This window comes from Rhinolophus sinicus, chromosome 9 (assembly GCF_057876585.1).
Source record: "Rhinolophus sinicus isolate RSI-liver-muscle chromosome 9, RSI-T2T, whole genome shotgun sequence".
Taxonomy (NCBI): domain Eukaryota; kingdom Metazoa; phylum Chordata; class Mammalia; order Chiroptera; family Rhinolophidae; genus Rhinolophus; species Rhinolophus sinicus.
Window position 1 is genome coordinate 29,242,825 of NC_142509.1, and position 24,615 is coordinate 29,267,439.

At 43.0% G+C, this 24,615-nt stretch overlaps 1 protein-coding gene across 2 annotated transcripts in view; it reads right to left on the reverse strand.

Moving 5' to 3' along the window:
* Nucleotides 1-712: 712 nt before the first annotated feature.
* SUDS3 (SIN3A corepressor complex component SDS3) overlaps nt 713-24,615 on the reverse strand; it is a 33,998-nt gene continuing 10,095 nt past the window's right edge. Inside the window, exons 6-12 of one of the 2 annotated variants that reach the window (XM_019753973.3) lie at nt 23,692-23,848; nt 15,088-15,183; nt 14,084-14,145; nt 13,901-13,922; nt 12,640-12,745; nt 6,839-6,923; nt 713-4,087 (exon numbers count right to left, since the gene is read on the reverse strand). In XM_019753973.3, coding sequence (XP_019609532.2) covers nt 3,989-4,087; nt 6,839-6,923; nt 12,640-12,745; nt 13,901-13,922; nt 14,084-14,145; nt 15,088-15,183; nt 23,692-23,848 — 627 coding nt within the window. In that variant the 3' untranslated portion in view covers nt 713-3,988. Of the gene's footprint in view, nt 4,088-6,838; nt 6,924-12,639; nt 12,746-13,900; nt 13,923-14,083; nt 15,184-23,691; nt 23,849-24,615 lie in introns of both variants that reach the window. The other variant, XR_012492556.2, reaches the window with a different exon arrangement.

The following is a 24,615-nucleotide window of genomic DNA, read 5'->3' on the forward strand; positions in this document are numbered from 1 at the left end:
CTTCTTGTGCTCTGTGCCGTTGGCTCCGCCTCCTGGAGACCCCCTGAATGAGTGGCGTCCACACCGTCCTGTCCTCAACAGCCGGGCTCAGCTCCCGCAGATTCGCGCCTGTGGCTTCTTGGATGGATTCAGCCCATCTCCTATTTGGGCTTCCTGTTTTCCTGCTGCCTTCTATGGTTCCCAGCATTGCTGTCTTTCCCACAGAACCTGCCTTCGCATGAGGTGCACCAAGTAGGACAGCTTCAGTTTTGTCATTTTTACCTCCATCAATGTTTCAGGCTCTAGGATCCACTGGTTCGTCTTTCTGGCGGTCCAGGTATCTGTAGAGCTTTCCTCCAACACCGTATGTCAAACGAATCCGTTTGATTCCTATCAGCTGTCTTCACTGACCAGCTTTTGCATCCATACGTGAATAATCAGGAATACAAGGTTCCCTATCTAAGGTTAATTTTATTTACTCAATTTTTAATCGGACTGTTTTATCCTCTCCAACAAGAAGACAGTCCACTTCACTTACGGGTCAACACCCTTACACTGCTCTTTACAAAACTGAAAGCTAGTCTTTGACATCATTCCGCATCTTACTCTTTATAACGAGCAAATGTCTAGGCCACCCCTTCCGCCTCCCCAGCTTCCTCCCCCCACATTCACTGGAGGGAAAACCTAAATTTCAATCATTTATCAAGTCAATGAATATAACACAGAATCCGTATTGGTTTTCTCTCTGAAAGTTTATTGTTACTTAAAAAAAAAAAAAAAAAAGACCCCTATACTTTTTACATTTTACATTCACCTTTCAGGACATTTAATGGTACCAGTTAATGATGTTATTGTATAAAAGGCCCACCAGTTGCTTGAAATGGCTGCACATTTTTCACCATGTTCTGGTATTAAAGTGGTATGAACTCTTTGGAAAAAATTGGGGTAACATTAAATACCGAGATTTCAAATTCCCAGATTAGAAACAAGATTTTTAAACCAGGAGGAAATTTAGTAAAAATTCAAGGCTAAAAGGAAATGCTAATAGAAAAACAAAAAATGAGAACACTGTAAAAAATAGGATTTTCCCCCAAGTTAGGTTAAAAAAATGCAACCAGCCCCCAACCGCCCCCCCCCCAATATTTCTCTTAGAAAAGTCACCCAATCCTGCACACAGGGTCTCGCACACAAATACAAGTAGTTTGATTTGCAGATCTGCCTCTGGCATCTTACACTGGCCCCAGTTAGAAGTTTTTCTAAAAAAAATTAAGCTATGTTAGGTAGTGAACATCCATCAATACTGGTATCCAAACGAATACAAACATCCTGGCTTTGGTATGACTACAGAAATAGGGAAATTGTTCAAGAGGACACTGGCTTAGGGACAGAGGGAGGAGGGAGGAGGAGACACACAAAACTCCCAAGAGGAGGTAAAATAAATATTGGGACACATCCTCAGCAAACACTGTGTATAATCCTTGAGGCAAATGCCTCGCGTAAGAGGTTCTTGCTCAGAATCACACATGTACAGGTTCTTGATTGGAACCGTCGGGACCAAGCTTTATTGGAAGTATCACTTGCAGGGAATAGTTTGAATCTGGGAATTCATCTGGTGCCCTGGGGTCTAGTGAGGCTCGAAGACCTTTTGGAATAAGAATGGCCATGTGGGCTAAAAGCCAGCCCCCTCTTACTCCCAAATCACAAAGGCTGTTTTTCGCCTATAGTTAGCTTTGCCCATCACAAAGCTCCTCTACCTCCTAACAAGGGGGACCCTTCCACCCTGGTCAACACCTGAGTGTTGAAATGCTGATTTTTCATCTCTAGAGTCACTAAATAAAAAATTAAATCTGGCATCAAGAATATAATTTACTGTGCTGTGTTCTCAAGTCCATTTCGCCTTTTCCTCCATTTTCACCAGATCACGATTTCAAGGGTTGTGAGATTTCTGAGGTGCAGGACGCAGTGACGGGGCGAGACCAGGCCTAAGCATGGCCTCAAACACCCTCAAATTTACAGAAAAGGCCAAAGTGCCCCATCCCTGGTCTTCAAATAGTTTACTTCACAAAAGCACAAAGGTGCCACCAGACAATGCAAGGGAAAAAGGCAACTTGTTGCTGCTTCGATGCTGAACCCCCAACAGTTATCAATACAATCCTTTACAGAAAAAAACAAACTTTGGTGTACTGTTAGGAAGACAAGTTAAGACAAACATGAAAACAAAAGCAAAAACCTTCGATGGAAACACACACTAAATAAATCGCGATAATTTCCATCACCGGGCACTGGAAGATAACCAAGAGCTACCTGATATTATGGGATGTTTCACACACCACAGTGACGATTCAAGCAAAAGAGAGTCTCCCTTACAGCCAAGGCCGCCAAGAAGAAACAAAAGGTGAAGTCCCGTTTACTGTGGACTTGGTTCCCTGGAGTAAACATCCTAATAATGGGGGACTCGGGGCAGAGAAAAAACACAAAAGGCCCAGGCAACTTTTGATAAACAGCATCCTTTATCCTGTTTTCTAAGTGAGATTCCAACACCAGGAAAAAAATAAAATGAGAGAAAAAAATAGATTATAAATTAAAACAAAAATCTATCTGTACAAGTCTTTACTCTGAGTAAGGTTTGGTCTCTGTTGAAGTCAGGACTTTGGAGAAGGTGATTTATTTGTCATCACAGCCCCTGACTTGCTTTGGGGTGTGTTCAAGAGACACAACGACGGGAATCCTGGAGACCAAAGAAATTACTTACAGAGATTTCCTAGGATGCGGAAAGTCTACTGGTTGCCCACAGAGATGCTAACACTGGCTCTAACCTCAAATACTTTATAAACATCATCAGGTGGCAACTACAATATTAAAAACCCCACCACCCAATGAATCATTTTTCTCGTTATAGGAATGAGGGGGAGGGAGCGGGGAGTGCGGAGGAGGCTGTTTCACAAGGATTCATTAGAAGAGTGTAGGTTTAGTGGCAGCCACAGCAGAGCTTTCTTTGTCTTCGACCTGGGCCAGACCTCCTGGGAGGCTAGGAGGCCCAACAACAAGATTCCATGGGTTTGGAACGGCCAATGTGCAATAATGGCATTGGTGACTAGAGTGCAATTTGAATTATGAGTGAGAGTCTGTAGACCACTGATTATTGTACCACCAATCTCACCTCCCCATCTTCAACAGACAACCCAGATAATCAGCCTGTAGCAGGTACCACTTCACCTACTTGGGAACAGGGGAGAGAAGTGAATTACAAATGAAAATGTCTGAAATGACCACTTCTTGTTCCAGCTTGAGCTAGAACAAATGTGTTTGAATAAACCACTTGCATTAAATAATTTAAAATACGGTATCTTCAGCACATGATGAATATGAAACGTCCCCTCCCCCAGCCCCAATTACTTCGGTGCACGTAGTTCCTCCGGGCAAATTTTTCTGTCTGTTCAGCCAGTGGAATGGATGGCATGTGCCAGATGTTACACAAGGTATTTATTTCTCTGAGAAGGCTGCGAGCCAGGAGAATCCATCTCCTTCTTCTAGGCCCTCTGCCCCAAGCTTCTGGGGGAACAGTGAATTGGGCTCAACAAGAGAAGTAGTGATGTGCTCCACTATCTGATTTAAAACATGAAACGCATCACAGAGTGTATCCCTTTCTGTTCCTCTTCACGGTAGAAAGAACTTAAGATAATTAATAAAAAGAGAAGTCCCTTTGAACTCAAACAAGGCTTTAAAAAGCACACACACAAGGCAAAAAATAAAGAAATAAGTCAATCAAACTCCCAATACTCCTGTATAGTCTCACGGCGACTGATGGCTGGAAGAAGTCGAGGCAGGAAAGAATAAAACAAAGATGGAAGTGGCTGGCCACAAAAGTGCCTTGCAGAATCCACCACCGTGTTCTCCATTTTCCAAGGTCAAGGAGCAATTCCCAAGTTAAACACTTTCTAGTAAGAAGAAAACGAAACAAAATACCACTCCTGAAAATGGGTCAGGGGAAGTAGAGTACTGGAGAAAGTCAAGCCGCTGACCTCCGCCGGATCACAAAGAGCCCACGCTGAAGCTGGCCCAGGTAAATCCTCATCTTGGTGCTGTCACTGGTCTTCCTCACCCAGATCTGCAGGGGAGAAGGAAAGGAAACAGGAGGAGAGAGGTTAAAACTGAGGAGTAAAACTTCCAGAGCATGGAAACACTTGCATGCAGTCGGTGTGGGCAGAAACTGACATCCTCCTCCTGTCTACTTGGGAGGTCTTCCCAAGCGCCTCTGGACCGCTGGCCTTCCTACAGGGAGCCTCTGGTGGCCGAAGCGAGCTGGCATCAGCCCTTGGACTCATCTCTCCCAGCCACCTCTCTCACAACTTTGATTAAGAAAATGGAAAGCACAATGGCATTGGGTTCCCTCTGGCCTTGAGCTTAAGGACTCTTTTTGATTTGGTTTGATTACAGCACTATCAACATTCAAGATACATATATTCATGAACTTAAACTTTCAATCAAATTTGGAAATATTTTCCTTACCCCAAGGAACTTTCACATTATAGCCTTTCAATACTCTGGTTTCCTGGTAATTAAGGCTAATGGTTGTGAAAGGAAAAGAAGGAAAAACATTTTTAAAGATGCCCATGAGTGAGCTAAGGCCCACTTAGGATCAAGAGGAGGTTAAATTAGCTTAAGACAGTCCTTCCGTCCTGACCATATCATTCTCCCACAGAGGGTATCAAATGTCTTACATTTTACAGGCAGACGCATTCTTCTGTAGAATTGAGAAAGAATTCTGGCAGCAGGGGACTGCCAGAGCTGACAAGTGCTCTCAATAAGTGGCATCCGTGGAGCCAGGGATGGGAAGGACAGCTGGCACACCTGTGCGAGGGGCTGCTGAGCACTCACTGTGTGCCAGACACTGCTGACCAGCCTGAGCCTTCTCACCATCACAACTGCCCCCAAGAAGTAAAGTAAGTACTGCCACTGCCCCCCTTATATAGAAGAGCAAGGCTGAGGTGCATGCTGCGTGTGAATCCTGGTACCTGAAATCAAAGCCCCTGGCTCTTCTCCACCAGCCCAGCCCCTGACTCTTCTTACCACTTCTCTCACATGTTTAATTAACATGCTAGTAGATGGAGCCAAAAGCATAATTTTTTAAAAAAAATCTGCATCACACTCATACATGCAAGTATGAGTTTACGGATATATCTTCGGTCTCCCCACTCAGTTTTCAGATTTTAAAAAAGCTTACTCTCAGTTTCATCTCAATTTCTTCATTGTGATTATTTAGCAACAGAGAGACTTTAAAGTCAAACACACAGGTTTAAAAATAAAATTACAGATCTCACATGAAGCTGAACCTCTAAAGGACCTTGCAGAACCATTTTAAACTGAAAACAGACCCCAAGGAGGGCTGAACTGGGGAGTCCCCAATATGCTCAGGCACACCCACAAAATCTGCCCAGAGTCAAGTTATGCTAAGGCCAAGTAGCTCCAGTGTCATTTAGGATGTGACCTGAAAAATGAGCTGGAATACTTCCAAGTGAGAAATGTTTTCCTATTACTGGAGTTGCATGCTTCTGTCTCACTGAGGAGACATGTCAGTGTCACTGTTTCCTTGTCAGACCTCACTGACACTCTATTATGCCAAAGGGTGACAATCTTCAGCATAGACAGAAAAAAAATCTAATTTGCATTTCTATTGTCCTGAAAAATCTTGAGGTGTCACAGAGGAGCACACTGCACTATTTCAGTTTAGGAACTAGGAGGTTACACATGCTTCGTACAGCAGACGACGCAGCCAGGCGCAAGAGCTCTGCTGTGAAATCATAAGGCCTCTTGCTGAAGAACAGCAGGTCTATTACATCCCCTGTTCTGGTTCTGACTTGGCTTGAGGTGACACACACATCCTGAGCCCAAAGAAGAATGGGTACATTTATCTGGAAGGCTCTCCCTAATTTCTAAGTAAAAAATCATTTTGCAAACCAGTCACATTTGCGGGCACTTTCAATTCAGGAAGCTAGGGGAACAGAAGAGGCTTAAGTTATTTCAGAATCCAGTTTCATTAGATATGCGGTGCACTGGCACAAATAAGTTACAGAGCGTAGACACACAAAAATCAACTTCTTTGAGACATTTGTGGACTGATAGGAGATCCAGCCAATCCCAGCTATTCAAGGTTTAAACTTTTCTAACTACTAACAATACAAGTTACACATTGCTGCCACCCGCTAATGAAGGGTCAGCGAACTCACAGGTCAGTCACATCATCAGTAAGCATGACCCTCTGAGCTGACTTCAGAACCAGTCCCCTTCCTGTATCAGTGACTAGAGGAGACCAACACCTCATGGCATGAGCCTGGCAGCTGCTTGTTCAGAGGCACAACAGGACGTGTCAAATTGGAAAGACAGCAGCAAGGAGTAGTATGCGGATCAGATCAGGCCAGCACCCGTTTATTAACCACTTACTGCCAGACCCTGTGCCGGGGGCTCCTTACCTCCTCACAGCACAATCTAGTAGTACACATGAAAGTTCTAGAGAAATAACAAAACGTAGATGGAGTATGCTTCCCAGGCAGGTTCCATTTAATAGGATCTGAATGCAATAGGATCTGAGTGCAGGTATCACACAGACTTGCCTTTTGTTCTTTCCCGTTGTCCAGCTGGTGGTTCCCAAGTCAATCACTGTACACGGAGTTCACAGATACCACAAGGAAAACACAAATCCACGTATATTGTAGTCAACAACGAAAAAGATTTTCAAGGGTGTTTTGCCTATGCGCAATTGCTGCCTGAAAGCACTGACTTTAGACTCTAACCCACATGTAACACCATACTTTCGTGGTGACATTCACACTGCAGGTTTGTCACATTTTGCTTTCCCTACCTCATTGGCTCCAACAGAGCTGATCACACAGCTCAGTTTCTGGTTGTCCTTGGACTCCAAATAGATGGCTTGGCTCTTGTGGTACCTGCCAAAAACAGGTCACAAGTTTATTTTCTTAACCACTTCTATCCTCTTAACAAATTTTAAGTACACAACACAATACTGTTAAACACAGTTTTTTTTAAGAAGGGAGGAAAGAAGGAAGAAAAAAAGAAATCATCACCACAACAAAAAAAATGTAATTAAAAGAGTCTTAATTTATATTTGAGGAAAAGTCTGAATTTCAGGTTTAATTTAAAGTCTTCCATCCTTAGATTAGATTAGATGACCTCCTAATCTTCTTCTAAATCTAAAACATATTTCTTGGTCCCTCTGCAGAGGGGAAAAAGGAAGTCAAAGATAGGGCTAGGAAATTAACTCTCTATTTACTTTATTTGGACTGTATGATCCAGCTCAAAAAGTAAATTATAATTTTTCAAGTAAAACCTCTGTTTTCACCCCAAAACACTGAAGAAGGTTGGGGAGACAAAACGAATAGATGGGTTTAAACAACTGTCCTACTAGTTTTTATTTTCTATTTGTCCAAATGAGTCATCAACAAGAGGGAAGGCCAAATTCAGCCCTTACTTTGTTCACTCATTCAACAAACAAACACTCATTAATCACTTACTGTGTACCACTGACTACACTGCAGGTTGGAGGCAGACAGTGAGCAAGGCCATAGGGCCCCTGCTGTCAAGGAACTTCCAACAGTTGCAGTGAAGGAGATTAAATAATCACACCTGGCAACCACTAACTAGGGGAAGTTCTGAGTGTTGTGACATGCACCAGAATATCCAGTGTGGCCTGGTCAGTCAGGAGAGCCGCTTAGAAGGAATAGACAAGACAGACACTCCCCTTTCAGCCCTGCATCGATTCCCTTGGCCTGTAGTGCAGGACCACCTTCATGTCTTCAAGTTCAGGGACAAGGCCAAGGATGAAAGTGCGGAAGCCAGGGCCAAAGCCCTAATGGCACAACAGCTGCCACAGGATGACGGAGCAGCTGCTCAATTATAAGAGTTGGAAACCAGCTGAGCTTCTGCTGGCAGCCCCAGCCTGGGCCAGCCTCTATTCAGTCAAGAACATAACCTTTGCTTCATTCTGGCTGCACAGATCTGGCTAAACAGACCCACTAACTCGTAAATTCCACCGCAACCAAAATGGATCTCCCAGCAAAGCACTGAATCTTACCATTATTTCTGTGGGGGAAGAAAGCAGACTTCATTTTGCTGATATAATGAAATAATCTACTGCCAAGATATCACAGTAAAGAATGTACTTCCCTCGCACAATGAGCTTTTTCCAATCTGGGTCCTAAGCACTCTTTAACCTGCTACTTAGGAGCTAACAATTCAGCTTTCCAAGTCAATTTACTTCCTGAAAACACCGTTAAAAGAAATCGAATCATAAATGCAATTAGAATAGCGAGATTGGTTTAGTTCCAGCTTCAAAGTTGCTTTTGGCCAGAGATTAGTTGGTAAACTGGGTTAGGGGACCTTCATTATGCTAAATATGTAATATCACAAGATTTGAAATGCACAATGCATGAAGGCTGAATTAGTTCACAGCAAAACTCAAACTAGAGTTTCCCTCCCACATCTAATACTAATATCTTGAGTAATGGTTAAAATAAAAATATAGAGGGGAGAACATTCACAGTTATTCTATGGGGACTGTGATTTATTAAAGAGATAAAAAAACAAAACAAAAGGCAACTAGCCTCAAGTCATTCTGACACTACTTTCTAAATACTTTAATAAAGGAAGGTCACAGAGATGGTGTAGAAATATATTACTGGGCGGAAACATGCTCAATATACTAAATAGAGAAAAACAACTATGTCCACTATATTCCCGTGTTTGTAATAAGACATATGCATGTTAGGTGTATCATACACACACACACACAAAATGGGTAAATTTATATATTAAAATGTATATTAAAATTTTATAAAAATATAAAATGTAAATTAACAGTGGTATTCCTTCTATTGCACAGCTTTCTTTTTCCCACAATAAACAGGTATTACTTATATAATTAGGTTGGTGCAAAAGTAATTGCAGCTTAAAAGGTTAAAATTACAAAAACTGCAATTACTTTTGCACCAACCTAATAGAAAGTAAATGTTTTCTAGAAAATACCTAAATAACAAAGATGGGATAAAAAGAAAACTTAATGTCACAAATTAATGTCTTAATGTCTGTTAAAGACAAACAGTTAACTCTGGGACTACTCAAACAATTCTCATAAGATGTGCTGCATTTTTTTTCACATGTGCTCAGAGCCTAAACCCCAACACACCTGACTGGCTTAAAAGTGAACATCAGGAGTAAACAATGCAATCTGGTCTATTACCCCTGAGAAGTGGTTTGGGACTTAAGAATCTGGCCACCTCCCCAGTCTGTCTGCTCTGGAATCACCAAAAGGTGGTGGCTTGAATGTCCACCATTGGTCACCATTTGCTCGAAAGGAGAGCTGGCCAGCATGTTTCCCAAAGCAGCCCACTTCCAACCCAACTAATTCCCAGGTCCTCGTGAAGCCATCTCTGGGCTCTCAGGAGATTCTCATGCACCACACAATGGTCTTGGGGAACCATTATCCTTGGATAGCAAATCTATTAAATTATCTGAATTCTGTGAAAAAAAATAAGTCCTCAGAAATTAAAAGTGCTCATATAAGGGAGGTTTTCAAGCTGAAACCAAAAAGTACATGACAACCTTAACATACAAATTTACTTTCCAATTTCTAAAGACTAAAAATAGAACAGGAAACAATCCAAAATGCATTTAGACATAAAAAATGTTACAAAGCAACATCAATAGACCTAGATTAGTAAAAAAAATGTACATTATCACTTTTTTGCGAACTAACCCATTTTATAAGATACAACTCATCTCTGCTGAAAAAAATACTTTAAACAGCCTCAGGGGACAAGCCCCAAATGTCAAGCTTACCTTATTAGTAATGGAAATTCTGACCTGGGAATCCTACAATTAAGCTCTCAAAGCTTTGCCTCTACTATTAAACCCAATGCACTAGAACCACCATTATGGAAGAAAGCAATTTCTTTAGAAGGTAAGTCAAAAAGTGGGACAGAGAAGGGGCAGAATTTAATTGTGTATCCTATGGGAATCCAGATACTGTTTCATTCTGCACCTGTCCACCCCCCCCAAAAAAAGGAAGACCATGTCACAGCTATAGTACCTCAAAGGAGTCCCAATTCTAGTTGCAAATATTCACCGTTTTGAGTTAACAGTCTTTTTTGTCAGTTGAAGGCTAGAGGGTTAAATCCACTCAAGCAAGTGGGTGACTTCTTTTCTGATTCACATTTGCAGCCCCAGATTTAATGTGAGGAGAAAAAAAACAGTCTATCACCACCACCAGTTAGTTATTTTAAAGGATCAGCTACCTTCACAGTACTTTCTAAGAAGGGTCATTAGTCCAAATCGGAATGTGAGGAAAACTTACAGCAGGATATAAAATGCCTTCAAAGCAGTATAAGACCAAGGCAAAGAGAAGATGCTTATCTTTCAAAATGAAATGTAGCTTGCTAAGTGTTCATGCCAAGATGGGAAGCCTGAATCACACTCATTTTGCTGAAGCCATTTAGAACTCAATGAAACATGTTTTGCCAGAAATATTGTTTCACCAAAATACTCCACACCACTGAAAAGAACATAAAGCCATTCAGTTGATCTCTCAGCCACAGGCCATGAATACTAAAAAAGAAGGAAAAATGACAGCCTCCAAACTGACAAGGACACAAAAGGCAAATATCAGAGCCTGGTGAGACGTGAGAGGCTGGTGCTGCACTGGTAAACCTACCCGCCAGGACTCCCATGAACACCTTCCAAATACAGCAGGGAGGGAGGGACCTACCTTTCAACAAATGTGTCATGAAATCTGACTGCCAAGGCCAAAGGAGAGAAACACACAGAACACAGAAGAAAACAACAGTCTCAATATTAACAATAGAATAAAAGCAACTTCAAATTCACTGAAAAAGGAAAATGCTCCCAGAGACCTTATTTTTAAAATTTCTGCTGCCATTGTGAGAAAGACAGTGAAAATTCCTTCAAAATGCTTAAGAGGTCAACCTGATCATTTTCTTTACATTATGAAACACAAGTCACTATGGATTCTTTCTTTAGAAAAATAAAAATTTTATTTTATAGCATTTTCACCCACAAGGCACGTCTCATAAAGTCTAAGGACTAAGCCTTAGAAAGAGGAAGATCCAAAGCAACGCAATTACAAAATAAACATTATTTGAAATATCACATGGCTTTAGGCCTCACAGATCTGTAAAAATGTTAGTGATAAATCTCATCATTGTTGAAGACGGTTCTTATGTGTGGGCTTGATCTTTAAAGGTTATTTGGTTTTCATTATTTGAAATATTTTTCATCTTATTTTGCCCCTCGGTGTGTTGAGCTGTTAGAGCCTGCCATCTCCTGGTGATATGTCTGATAAGCAATTTTAAGATACAGTATGACCGGCTTTTTTGAAGAATGCCAAAGAATAGCCAAATGAAGTCACCAAGATCAGACTAACAGATAGAGCAAGCCTTCATCAGCCACTAGGTAATCAACTCACTGGAACCTACTAGGTGGAACTAATTTATCTCAGGCATGACTAGATCTAAGCAATTTTGCCAACTTCAGGAGTACAATATTATAAGGCAACCAACTAACTCAATGTTTGATTTTTTCTTTAACAAAGCTCAAAAAATTCACAATAACCATTACCCTAATTTTGGAACTTAGGGTTAAATACATTGACACTCAAAAGACCATTACATAGCCATATAAATAATTAGAGAGACCACACAATTACCCAGAAAAACCTTCTGCATATGACCAAGTGGAAAGGCAGAACCCCCATGTGTCTACCATGACTTAAACTGAGTAAGAGTAGGCCTGCAAATGGACAATAAATAAAGGACTATATCAGAATTAAAAGAGCTGTGGAAAGGTGGCAGGACCCGGGATAACTTAATACCTAGCAGAATGCCTAGTTACAGGGCAGATAGTAAATGTTTGTTGAATGAATACGAGTAAATGTATGAGCTTTTAAGGTTCTTCCATATTGTTTTGCCATGTCCTTCCCAGTGAAAACACTGGTGGTCTGAAGGTTTCAATTTGTCTTCAATTTTAACTAGTGTGTTTTAGGATATAATTCCCCCAAGTATGTTTCCTGGAACACTCATGCAGCAGGATGACCCATGTGAAAAGGATACCTCAGCAAATAAGTAACACCTTATAATAACATCTTAGAAATTCACAGTGCATATTAGCATATCAGAGGACCCACAGAGTGCTACAAAGAACAACCCCATTTATCTTACTATGGTGGTCATCCCCCAAACTCATTTGACTACAAAATCCTTTTTTCCACAGAATACCTATCAATTTTAGCACATAGGGGCAGACTTAAGAGGAGGCGGAGGTAGACATAAACGCTGGCCCCAGTCTACAGGGGCACCACAATAAATATAAGCCTGCAAATTCTTGGTAGCAGCAGCAAGGAGAGAGAAAGGGGGCCACCATCCAAAGAACATATTTTTGGGAAACACTGCCTTCAGAAACCTAACAAGTAGTATCAATCATATGACTCCCGATACATTTTAAAGGTTATTCGACTTTTGATACTATCTAAGTTAAGCAGTAGCCATGCCCTGAAATAACAACGCTAGACAGACCCAGCCCTCAGTGGTTTTTTTAGAGACTCTTACGAGTAACCTGTGTTTTTCCATAACATACCATCTTTTATCATAGTACAACTTTCCATCTTCTATCCGGGCTTCAAATCTCTGGGCTGGAGACTCTGCAGGTGTGGCAGGCAAGTGTTCGGGAGAGGACGGGGATGCTGGAGGAACCAGAGAGTTCTTTCGATGACTAAGCATGTAACAAACATGTGGGTCCACCAGCTAACATGCTTTGAAATGATATTAAAAGGTGGTAATAATCACGATCATCAAGTCCTTACAGTTGTAATCAATGGGATTCCAATAAAATTCTTGGATATTACATCTAACTTGACCCTCAAAGCACACCTGCACAGAGGAGAAACCTGAGGCTCAGGCAGACGACGGCATTTGCCCAAGGTCACTTAGAGTAGGACTAAAATCCCAGTAACCATCAGAAGCCCAAAGGACAAGAATTAGGTAAGTCTCTTTAAATTTATAAAACATGAAATCATTTCTAGAAACATTTATTACTAGACTGAGCAGGCTATTTGGGTACGCACAGAGTCAAGCTAATACAGTGCTAAGAACTACAGTGGGTTCGAATGACCTAAATTCACACACTCAAATATCCCTTTCCCCAGCATGCCGTCAGAAACCCAGGACCACTCTGTGGACCACAGCGGCCCTCAGGACGAAATTATTTAAGGAATTTTGTTTTCTTCTCTAAAACCCAGTGAGTAGAGGGATATGTGAGTAATCACAGTGCTTAAAACAAAACAAAAATGCCTTGCCAGTTCAGAACTCGATCTTACCGCCTAGCATTTGAGTGCTATTGAGTGTTGTTCTAGAAGGAACCACCATGAACATGAGGCCAACGCTTCTGTAAGCTGGGACTGCTAGCAGCCTGCGAGTCCCTTACCAGAGCCAGGCCATGAAAAGCCTGGCTGGAACAGCAGTGCCTAGTACTACACTCCACAAGGCGAGTAATACAGAAAAATCCTTCTGGTTTTATTTTCAGAAATGGATGTGTACTTAAATCTTATGGCTGTCAACACAGAAGGAAACCTTTACCAGCCAAGCAATCAAATGTCTCTTTTACAATAAATCCTAAGGAAAAGACAAAAATAACTTGAACATAGGAGGGTTAAAAAAAAAAAAAAAAACCAGGCGAGGGTACACTTCAGGTTCCCTTCCGCTTTCATGAAGACTACTCTCAGGCAAATGATGGACATTTTATTTGTGGAAACGGTTAACAATCCTCCATCAGGTATTTGCATGCTTCTCCGATGACATGATAAAAGATTGCACAAATGCCAATAACGTCCTTCACTTACCTGGTCTCTTGGGTGACTTAAGCTGTAAGAAGAAGAACAAAAAACCTTAGAGAAAATCATTTCAGACACAAGGTAAGGTGTCAAAGGTATCAAAATGATTTAATAAGTACCATGTGAACAAACTAAAGCAGAAAACCACAGCAAGCCTAAGCTTTCAAATAAACCAAAGAAATCAAACTGTACCTTATTTAAGGTTCTTAGATCCTCCATGATCTGTTCGTCTGTTAACAAGTAGTTTAGCTGGGGTGCTGAGAGTTAAAGGAATGTGTCTGACAAGCATGGCTTCCAAGCAGAGATCAGCAAAATGGCACGACTATTTCAGAATTTGCAATGTATGGTTATGCTACATGCAACTTTTGTAATAGTTTGCCCTGTGGAAGTTTTTGACTCTCCTAAGTGTCATGTGGTGCCAGGCACACAAGAGAATTCACACCCCCATCTTACAGACTTCTATGGGAAGGCGGAAGGAGATTCACTGGGAAACTAAAATAGACAGAGCACAGCACATAATAAAAGAACTTCATCCTGAATTGATGAAGTGCTTTTGTTCCAAAGATCTGAATACTTCCACATACATACCATGGACTTAATCTTCCCTAGCAACTTAAATTCTCAGTTGTGAAGATAAAGGGAGCTGAAGTTATGCCCTCTCTTGGTGGCAGACAAATAACTGAACCATTTTGTGCAAATGGCTATTTATTACCTCCTCAAGAGGATAGAAACAATACTTCCTCATATGTCCTCTTCCCATTACCATTTTTATGAGGGGCTTCTTTATATCTGACTGAAATCTCATTTGTTTTCATTTAACAACAGTGTGCAATCCAGATTTAGGGGCATACATAACCAAAGTACAATAAGCAGCTATTACTCTCATTTTACAGGTGAAAAAATTAAGGCACATGAAATTTTCAGTCGCCCCTGAATCTGCAAGTGAGTAGTAAGACCAGGTTGAACTTCCAACACAAAGTACCTTCCCAAATAACTGCTCTCTATAACCCCCCCCCCCCGACTAAAAGCAGTAGCAACTGAGGACTCCAATAATAAAATGGCTGACCCCTGAATTCCAATCAAATAGGATGATTTTCCATAGGACAAGAACCACGTGTATTGTACCAAATGGATCAGCAAAGGATTCAATCGTCTTAAGGAAGAAAAAGTGACCAAGGCTTGGCGCAAAGGGATATCAGGAGCAGGCTTTCTCCTCTTGTCGGGAATGGGGACAGGATCGTTTGGTCGCCTCCGCAGCTTTCTGGTCATGATGGGCTTCACTTCCATGGAATCTGTGGCAAGAATGGAATGAGAATGAGTAAATCTATCGAACCCCCATGGAACTCAGTGAGAATTCCTCGAGTGTCAGAATACCTGCCCCACAGCTACCCAATCAGAACGGTTGGCCCGAGCCAGACACCGAGATCAAACTGTAGAGAGAGGGCCTGTGGTGAGAAGATTCGGACCGGCTGACTAAGCGCATCCGTCTCAGAAACGCAGCCCAGCCCTGCCGTCTTCCATTCTAACTGCGGCAGGCATCTCTCTAGCCCTTCATACCTGGGATTTTCTTCCTTTTCTCTCAAATTTAAAGAGGCTACAGAGTCATAGGCTCTTGGGATTGGAAGGAACTTTTGGGTCATCTCAATTGACTAATTCCTGCTGTTCCCACAGGGGGCAGTGAACTGGAGCCTCCTGGCATAAAGGCTCTTTTAAAGGCCAGTGGCCTCAGTGCCAACATTTTGATATGAGATCTTCATTTACAAACGCAAACTGTTTATTGAATAACCTTTTGTAGCTACTTGACTACCAAGAATGCTACCATGAAGGTTCATGATAAAGGCCTCTTTTCATTCTTCTTGACTTCTCACTGCAATCTGACACTGGCTGCTGACTCTCCTCACCTTAAAATCTCTCCTACCCCAGCCACTGCAACAAATTTCTCCTTCTTTTCTGATTCGCCTCCGTGGGGTCCTTTCTGCTGCCCCGCCCCTTAAAAACTAGTCATCTCTGGAGCCCAGTCAGTCTCAGCCTGTATCCCAGTGAATCTCTGATCATCAACTCCAGCTCCACCCTCCATTCTGAATGACAACCGACAGCGTACGACACCATACACTCTTCAGGTTCCAAGCAAAGTCATTTCTCGTCTCACCTCCCAGAGCTGCCTCCTCTCCAGCGTCCAGGGGCATCACATCTATCCATCCTTCTGAGCTAGAATACAATCTGTCACCTGTGCCTTGTCTTCCTTCACCCAGATAACGGCAGTGTTGCCTTTTAACTACCCCTCATCATAATCTCACCTCCCTCAAATGATCTTCCCAAGACACAAACCAGATCATTCTGCACATGGCTCAAGTATTTCAATGGCTCGCCACTCCCTACAGAATAAAGACCAAGCCACATTTCCGGTTCCTCACTTCTTCATCCACATGTACTATGTGTGGGCTTTTAGCGACTCTACTGCCCAAAAGCACCGTACTTGTTATGCCTCAAGCCTTTGCACTGTCCTCTCTGCCTAGCCTCCTCTTTCTGGCCCCACAAACTCCTACACATCCTGTGAGAGCCAGCTTAACACTCCCCCTTCTGCGAAGGCTTCCAAAGACAGGGACCAGAGCATTTGTACAAACCTCTCCTGCCACGCGCCACACAGTAGGGGACATTTCCCCCAGCAGACGCTGGGATTCCAGCCGTGCATGGAGTCGGCCCCCACCCAGCACTAGCAATGCTTCTGGCCCACAGTGGGGGCAGCACGGTTTCCAGCAGAACGACTAGATGAGTCCGGCCTGATGCTGAAACAGTTAGCTTGCAATCAGGCCTCCTGTCAGCACAGCTGACAGGACAGCCTCACAGGATGCAAACATAGACCTTCTGCACACAATACACATGCGGACAATACACATGCGTACAAAGTCAAGACGGTGTACATGTTGCTCCTAAGAACAGAAATGGGCAATACAGACTTTTTCCCGCCTACAAAGGCATAGAGGTAAAGCGGTAAGAACCACAGACCTAATGAATATTCGTAAGGGTACTTGCAAGTGGGGGTAAAAGGAAGGATAAGCACACATACACTTTTGGGGATAAGATCGGGTGAGGGGAGCCTTCTTCCTAAAAGAAACCTCTCACCCTATGCTGAGATGCCAGCCTTCTCCAGCTACTTACTGGCCAGTGGGTCTGACTCCCTGCAGCAGCTGTGTGACCTAAGGCAGGCTACACAAATACTCTGTGTCTTAGGTTTGCTCATCTATGAAATGGAAATATCAGTAATTCTTGCCTCACGGTGTTGTGCGGATTACACGAGCTAGTAAATATAAAGCCCTCAGCACAGTACCTGCCATAACAAGAGTTCAATCAATGCTAGTTCTTACTATCATATTTTCAGCCAGGAAAAACGTTTTTTAAAAAGTACAAAGATCTTTTTAAAAAGTCAAGGTGCAAACAGCTGAAATAGAAGTTACATATTGAAGACAACTGATGCCAACTGTGAGGCTTTGCAACATACAGACCTGATGTGAGAAACAGTGTGAAGGGAGCTCACCCTCCCTAGGGAGCACCAAAGAAAAAGCATCTAGCACATGACTATCACAGAATGTTCTCTCCACCAAAGACAGTGGCTGGGTGTGCCCTACTGTGGGGACAGAGCCAGGAGAGCAGTTTCCAGGCTCTCGGCCTCACGTGGAAAGGTGCTGGCTCGGTTATTAGATGGCCATCAGCTATAATCAGATGGCCATGTGCTGTGGGTGGGTGGCCATCAGCTGTTACCGGTTAGCCATTAGCCACTAATATAACTGGCGTGGCTACGCTAGGGGATTGGTTGGTTAGCAGAGAAGCGGATGGCAAATTGCAGCTAGCAAGTGGGGTGGGTTGGTTGGCAGAGAAGTGGACAGCAGATTGCGGATCGTGTGGCTCCTGCTTCCTGTGTCTCCAACCCAACCGCCAGCGAGAATATAGTGGTATGAACCTATCCATAGCTCCGTGGATGTTCCTTTTTGGCCTCACCATATCCTGCGTTCTTGTGCAGAGAGAGGGAGCTGAGCCCCTGCATGACACCTACCCTTTGGGCTGCCAAGTTTGGGGGCCGGGGAGGGTGGGCAATACACGATAAAAGTAAGCGAAGCAAAGGTACAGTTGAAGATCTGGTAATAACGCAGTCTGATCGTGGCCAATAAACTCAGAAGATCATCAATCAGTCACAAATCCAAAAATATAACTAAATTCTTATGCAATGATGAAAATCAATCCATTTTATTAGTCTAGTCACAGGAATAACCTAATCAATTATATCCGAAAGACTACTTCAGCAGAAGGAAGAAGCCTCTAAAATGTATTAGCATGTATGTCCCCACCACCATCCAGGACAGAGGGTCAAGCAGGCAGCAGTCCCAGCCAGTGGTCCAGGTGGAAGATATAATTTTGAGGGGAAAATCAACATGTAAGTATCACAGCCCTCAAACTACATGGTAAGATGATCTACTTAATGCACTGTACAACCCCAGGTTTGCCTAGTTGACTTCTAAGGCCTGGGTCTGAGTCTGCCGGACATTCTTCTTATTCACTGGAAGCAACAGGCTGGTATTCATGACGTCAGTATCCTGTGAATTTGGCCAGTATGAGTCCTAAAGGCTCAATCTGGGTGCACTGACAAAAATCAAACTTCCGGGGACGGTCAGTTAGCTCAGTTGGTTAGAGCGTGGTGCTCTTAACAACAAGGTTGCCAGTTCGATCCCCACATGGGCCACTGTGAGCTGTGCCCTCCACCAATTAGACTGAAACAACTACATGCCTTGGAGCTGAAGGGTCCTGGAAAAACACACTTAAATAAATAAAAGTTAAAAAAAAAAAAAAAAATCAAACTTCTCCCACCCCTCCGCCCCAAAAACATCAAACTTCCAGAACTGAAACGCAGACCTTGGGAGTGTGGCAACCCTGAAGAAGGCACTTGAGAAGAAAATCAGTCTTCCTTTCACACATGGTGCATCGACACAAAACATCTCTTAACTGGCTTAAATCAGAAGGCCTCCCTGATCCAGGGGACTCCTCGTAGGTTTACTTCAATGGGGACACATTTGCAGAATCTAACTGAACATCAAACAATTAAACCAGGGAGTATACGTGACAGAAAACACCCAATAAGCAACTAGACTGGGTGCACAGCTCCCCTCCAGACCATCTCGCATATACGATCTTTAACAGTATAATCCTAATGCTCTCCTCACCAGGAGTGTGTGAATGGCCAAACCGGACAGACACAAGCACCCCAAGGAAGCATGGGGATGCCAGCTGAGGAATGGCAGCTCAGGGTGAGTCAGTACGAGAGAGACTTTACAGCTAGTCCCCAGGGAGAGACCCTCTTAATAACAATTACCAGCAATTCACATACAATTACCATTTACTGGCTGGCCTTTTGTTTTGCACTTCTCTAGGCCAATTCATTCACTCCAAAAGCTCACATGCCTACAGTGTACCAACCACTGTAGTAAAAGCTTCATTCTAACATACTTCAACCATTAAATTCATACCTGTTTCGCTATTTTAAAAAATTTGTTGCCGTACTCAAAGGAACAGCCTTAAGAAAAAGGATGAAAGTAGAAGAAAAGCTACCACAGAATAAACACAGTAGCAGATAGGCAATTATGCCCAACAAGGGGCAGTGCTACATGGGGCTAGACCAGAGGCCCAGAGCAAACCCCAACCACCCATGCCCCTCTCTAGTGGGCTGGCAGGCTCACCACCATCACAATCAATACTACAGTGGGGACCACAAATGGGTGGTCCTGTAGGAGGTGGGTAGGTGGCGGGCGACGCCATCAAGGCCAGGTGTTTGGAGGCCAAACCAGGGTGGGAAGGAAGGGACCAATCTCCATTAGGCCAAAGTTACCCATAATTCAGGGATGCCATTTAAAGAGTAAACCGATCAAGCCCTCCTCTGCACCCTCAGCGACACTAAACAAAACAGCCTGGATTCCACATGGCAGTATCAGGAAAGAACATCCTGGGGACAAGCCCACTCCACCCAAAATCCAAGTCCTCTCCTCCATTCTCCCTTCCCAGGTATTTGTGTGGGACCTCTTCTGAACTTGACGTCTAAGGTTCCCTGCTCACTGGTATCTGTTCCATATTGGCTGAAACTTATCACTCCTACAGCAATACAACCACATCTACCTTAAAGGTTTTACAATCAGTACAAACTGCCTGTCAAATCTTCACCTTCATTTGCTGTACGTTAGGGAAGACATGGAAACTGTGTCTCATAATTATCAGAACACATGCTCCTTGAGGACACAAACCTTCGGTATTAGCCTCATTTTGTGAGTCACTTAGTACCCCCTGAATTCACGGTATATAGGGAGTCTGTTTAATGAGGTAGTTAAGAAAACACCGTGTTTCCCTGAAAATAAGACCTCGCTGGACAATCAGCTCTAATGCGTCTTTGGGAGCAAAACTTAATATAAGACCCAATATTATATCATATCATATATCATGTCACATATTGTATTATATTACACCCAGTCTTATAGTAAAATAAGGCCGGGTATTATATTACATTATATTATATTATATAAGACCCAATCTCATATTACAGTAAAATAAGACCGAGTCTTATATTAATTTTTGCTCCAAAAGACGCATTAGAGCTGATTGTCCGGCTAGGTCTTATTTTCGGGGAAACGCGGCAGGTTTACAGTCAGATAAGCTCTAGCTTAATCACTATCTCATTGGAGGCCCTTTGAGTAAATAGCTGTTTCTCTGAGCCTGCTTTGCCAAGGCAAGTCACAAGGAGCTGCAGGAACTGAATTATGTTACAACCTCCCAATCCCTAAGTGCTTACTCCGTACTCCAGCCACTCTTGAAAGCACCTCCGAGGCATTATCTCATCTAATCTTTACACCAACCCTCCAGGGTAGGTTCCACCATCTCCTTGCCAAGTGAGAAAACCCCACCAACCAAGTTCATGACAGGACCAGGATTCATTCCCGTCTGTCAGCATGTAGAGGCAGCTCTAATATGTTCACGTACTACCTGGCTCAATGTAAGTACTCAGGAATCGGAGTTCCTATTTTGATGTAATTATTCAATGGCTCCAGCTATGAATCTAGCATATTCTAAAGGAAACTCACAGGTTTTGCTGATATCATGACTAGCTTCAACAGTGGACTGAGGGTTGGATGATGCCCCTGGTGAGGCAAGAACTTACAAAAGAAAATGAAGTGGCAGTTAGTGGGCTGCTGGAAGAAAGGAGAAAAGGCAGCTGTCCTAAAGATAGGAAGAGGAAAAATGAATTAAAAATGATAAAGCTCCCCACATTTTAAAGCTCATTAAATTCTCATTAATTATTTGAGTTTCTTATAATCTTGACCTCCACTGCAGAGAAAACTCCCTCTTAGATAATTCTACCTATAACCTCCCTGCTCAAAATGTGGTCCGACCAGCAGCCCCTGGGAGGTGCTTAGAGATGCAGGCTATTGAGCTGCACTCCAGACGCCCTGAAGCAGAATCTGCATTTTACCAAGACCTCCAGGTGACTCACACACACTCCAGTTGGGGGAGTGCTCACCCAGAACTCAGCCTAGGTTTTCACTGACAGTACACCTTTCCGCCTCCACAGCCCAGGTGTCCTCAGTTCTCCACACGAGGTTTGGGCGGTGAAGAGAACCTCCCACCACATCCCACGGAGGTCTGTAAACACTCTAAGTCCTGTTCGGACAGAGCAGGTCACCGAATACCCCCATTTCCAATGGGTTATTTGGAGTAAGCTTCTCATCAGTCTCTTATTCCACTTTGTTTTCAAGAGATCTTCATGTTGAACCAGAAAGGGAGATTTTAAGAAATCTCTTGTCTAGGCAGACCTGGGCAACACTGATGTTGGGCATCAATCCACAAAGGTGAAATACGTCCCTCGGTGAAAGGAATGAAATCGGGCCTTTACTCCAACACCATAGCAGCACCATCTGTGGAATTGCTAATTATCCTTCTAGCTCCAGTGCCTTTTCTTTCGACACTCCATCATTACCTTGGCAGCGCTCTCCACACCATGGGACCAAATGGCTTGAGGAAGGACATCAGTACCTTTAATGCCCCTGGCTAGCTTTGAGCACTTCTGAAATCTAGTTTACTGTGTTATAAACGATTCCCCGTATTTATTTGTCTTTTCTACCCTGGCAGGCTCGCCCTCAAGTCACTGAGGATGCCTCCTGTCCCATTTAAAATTCTGGCTGTAAAACTGCTGGCCAAACAACGTCTACCACTTGTCAGGAGTTAGGATGCCAAATCACAGGTAAGGTGGTGATATCCTTCCCTGCAGATGGAAAGGGAGCAGCTATAAACGGACAATATTTCCCACAAGCCTAATGAAGGCTCCCGAACATCTGGTCGCTCCAGCAGAGAGCGATGAGACAGCAGTGCCAGCCACAGTCACCGTCAGAGAAAACGGTATGCAGGTCGGAAAACAGGCAGGCAGACTAGTACCGAACAGGTACTTGCAGTGCTCACGGCCTAATTAAAAACGCTTGGCAACAAGAACAAGATGATGATGTCTGAAGATGCTCTTTTAACATCCATTCTCACCCAAAAAACATTTCTGAGCTGCTTTCAGAGGTCTTCAAAGAATGAATTCCTTTTGCCAAGTCTCTCAATGAGGAAGATATCAGATTTTTCAAGAGTCAGACTCCTACTTTTTAGACACAACCACATTCTCATCGGTGTATCAGGGGGATCGGAGCTCAAGTTATGTCACCTGGAAGGCCACATTTGTTCACAGCACCAAAAATACAGATGGGGAAATACAGTTCTTGTTATTTTTAGTTTCAAAGTCGACCCCAAAGACTTAACATAAAAACAATGCATTTGCTCTGGACCCCTACTAAAATCAGGCCTGCCAGAGCGCCAGTACCTTCAAAATGTAAGTTAAATTTTGGGGTGTACTGAAGGAATGCCCCTTACAAATCCAAGTGACCAACTCACCACTGATTTTCTCTGCAGTTTTTGCTGATGGAAATTTTGCCAAATTCCAAACTAGCTGGTTCAAGCCAATTCCCGCCCTGCATCCTTCTCGGGCTATCAGCCTACATATGGCAACAGAAGAATCACCCCATATTGCTTCTCCCCTAAACCTGCCTCCAACCTGCTGAGTTCCCATATGCATATTACTAAATTCTAGAAGGCAAGGCAGGGACAGGCTCTAAGTAAATGTAACTTTACTACCTTTACAGGAAAAGAGTTCAGTTTAGCTACCCCTGCTAAAATCGTATCAACTCCTTCTGAAATGTTCACAGTAACACCTGGGAGAAGGGATCTAATAAACGATTCAGCCAAAAGCCTTTGTTCTCACATCTAGGCAAGAGGAAGACAAGGTCTGTTCTGTAATGAAGGCACACGGGAAAAAACAAAGCAGAAGGACATAGGTAAGTAATTTGTGAACATAACTAAGACACGAATGGCAGCTGACCCAAGAATTAAATAAAGCATAAGCCAAAGGTTGCAGTTATTATTCAAGGTCTACCATTTATTGAATACCTGTCATGTGTAGGGCACTGTACTAGGCACTCATATTTCTAACCACAATCCTATGATCAGCCTCATTTTTTTGAGGGGGAAACAGCCTCAGAGAGGTTAAGCAGCTTGACTAAAGTCACACAGCCAATACAAGACAGAACTAGAACTCTGACCTGTCATGTCAAAGCCCACTCTCCTTTCAGCTTGCTTTGCTCTGATGAGGAACCCAGAAGTAAGACAGAAGGAGGAATTGGAATGGCCCCCCACCAAGTCCCCCTCAGGGCTCCCAAAACCCTGCTGGTCTTTCATACCTCCAGTCAGTTCCATAGTTAGCTTTTCATTTTCAATCATTTTCTTCTTTTCTTCCAACTCAGCAATCAGGTTTTCCTTCAGCTCAACCTTCTTGTCCTCAAACTCCTTCACTGCTGCCTTCTTTTCTTTAATGTAATTTCTTTCCACTTGTTCAGTCTGAGCAAAAGAGAAACACAGGCTAAGGGTACATGGCCCTGGCAGCCAGGGCTCCAACCTGAAGTCTGGCTCAGCACTCAAGAACAAAGAAAATACCTTTACTAGAAATATGAGAAATAGCTGCACTCACACTTGCAGTAACAGGGTATCTGGGAGCCAGTTTTCCAATGAACGCATAAAATCACACCACACAGCTCCTGCTTATATTTCTGAGTGTACCTCACTGGCTACTCAGGTTATTTTCTCTCTTCCACATCTTATACTTTATGGCTTGTATGTTAAAATAGAACATAAGTTTCTCAGAGACAGTAAATAAACTCTTTCTTAAAGACACAATTTTGCAGGAAAGTAGTCTGTTCCAGATGAAATAGCTATATTCAAAATTAACCACAAGACACTGAGTCACGATGGTATGAGTTACTGTATTTTTTGATACTTACAATAAAATAAAGAGTAGAAGACCATTTTTTTTGGTATCTGAACCCCAAAGTACTCAAACACTGAAATTATATTAAATAAAAATTGCATAAGCACCCATTTTCTAAATCTCACCATGGCATGAAGTGAATACGCAGGGGGCTTATGGTGAGCTCTGGCTGTGATGTTCTCACATTGCTGTGTGGCTCTGAGAAACTCACCCCCCGTCCCCAGCCACACATCCACCCACACACACACACACACACCCTGAGCACCCCAGGAGCAGTAGTATATCATTCAAGATCCAGGCCCTCATTGCTGTACCAAAGCACTATGCCTCACACAGAACC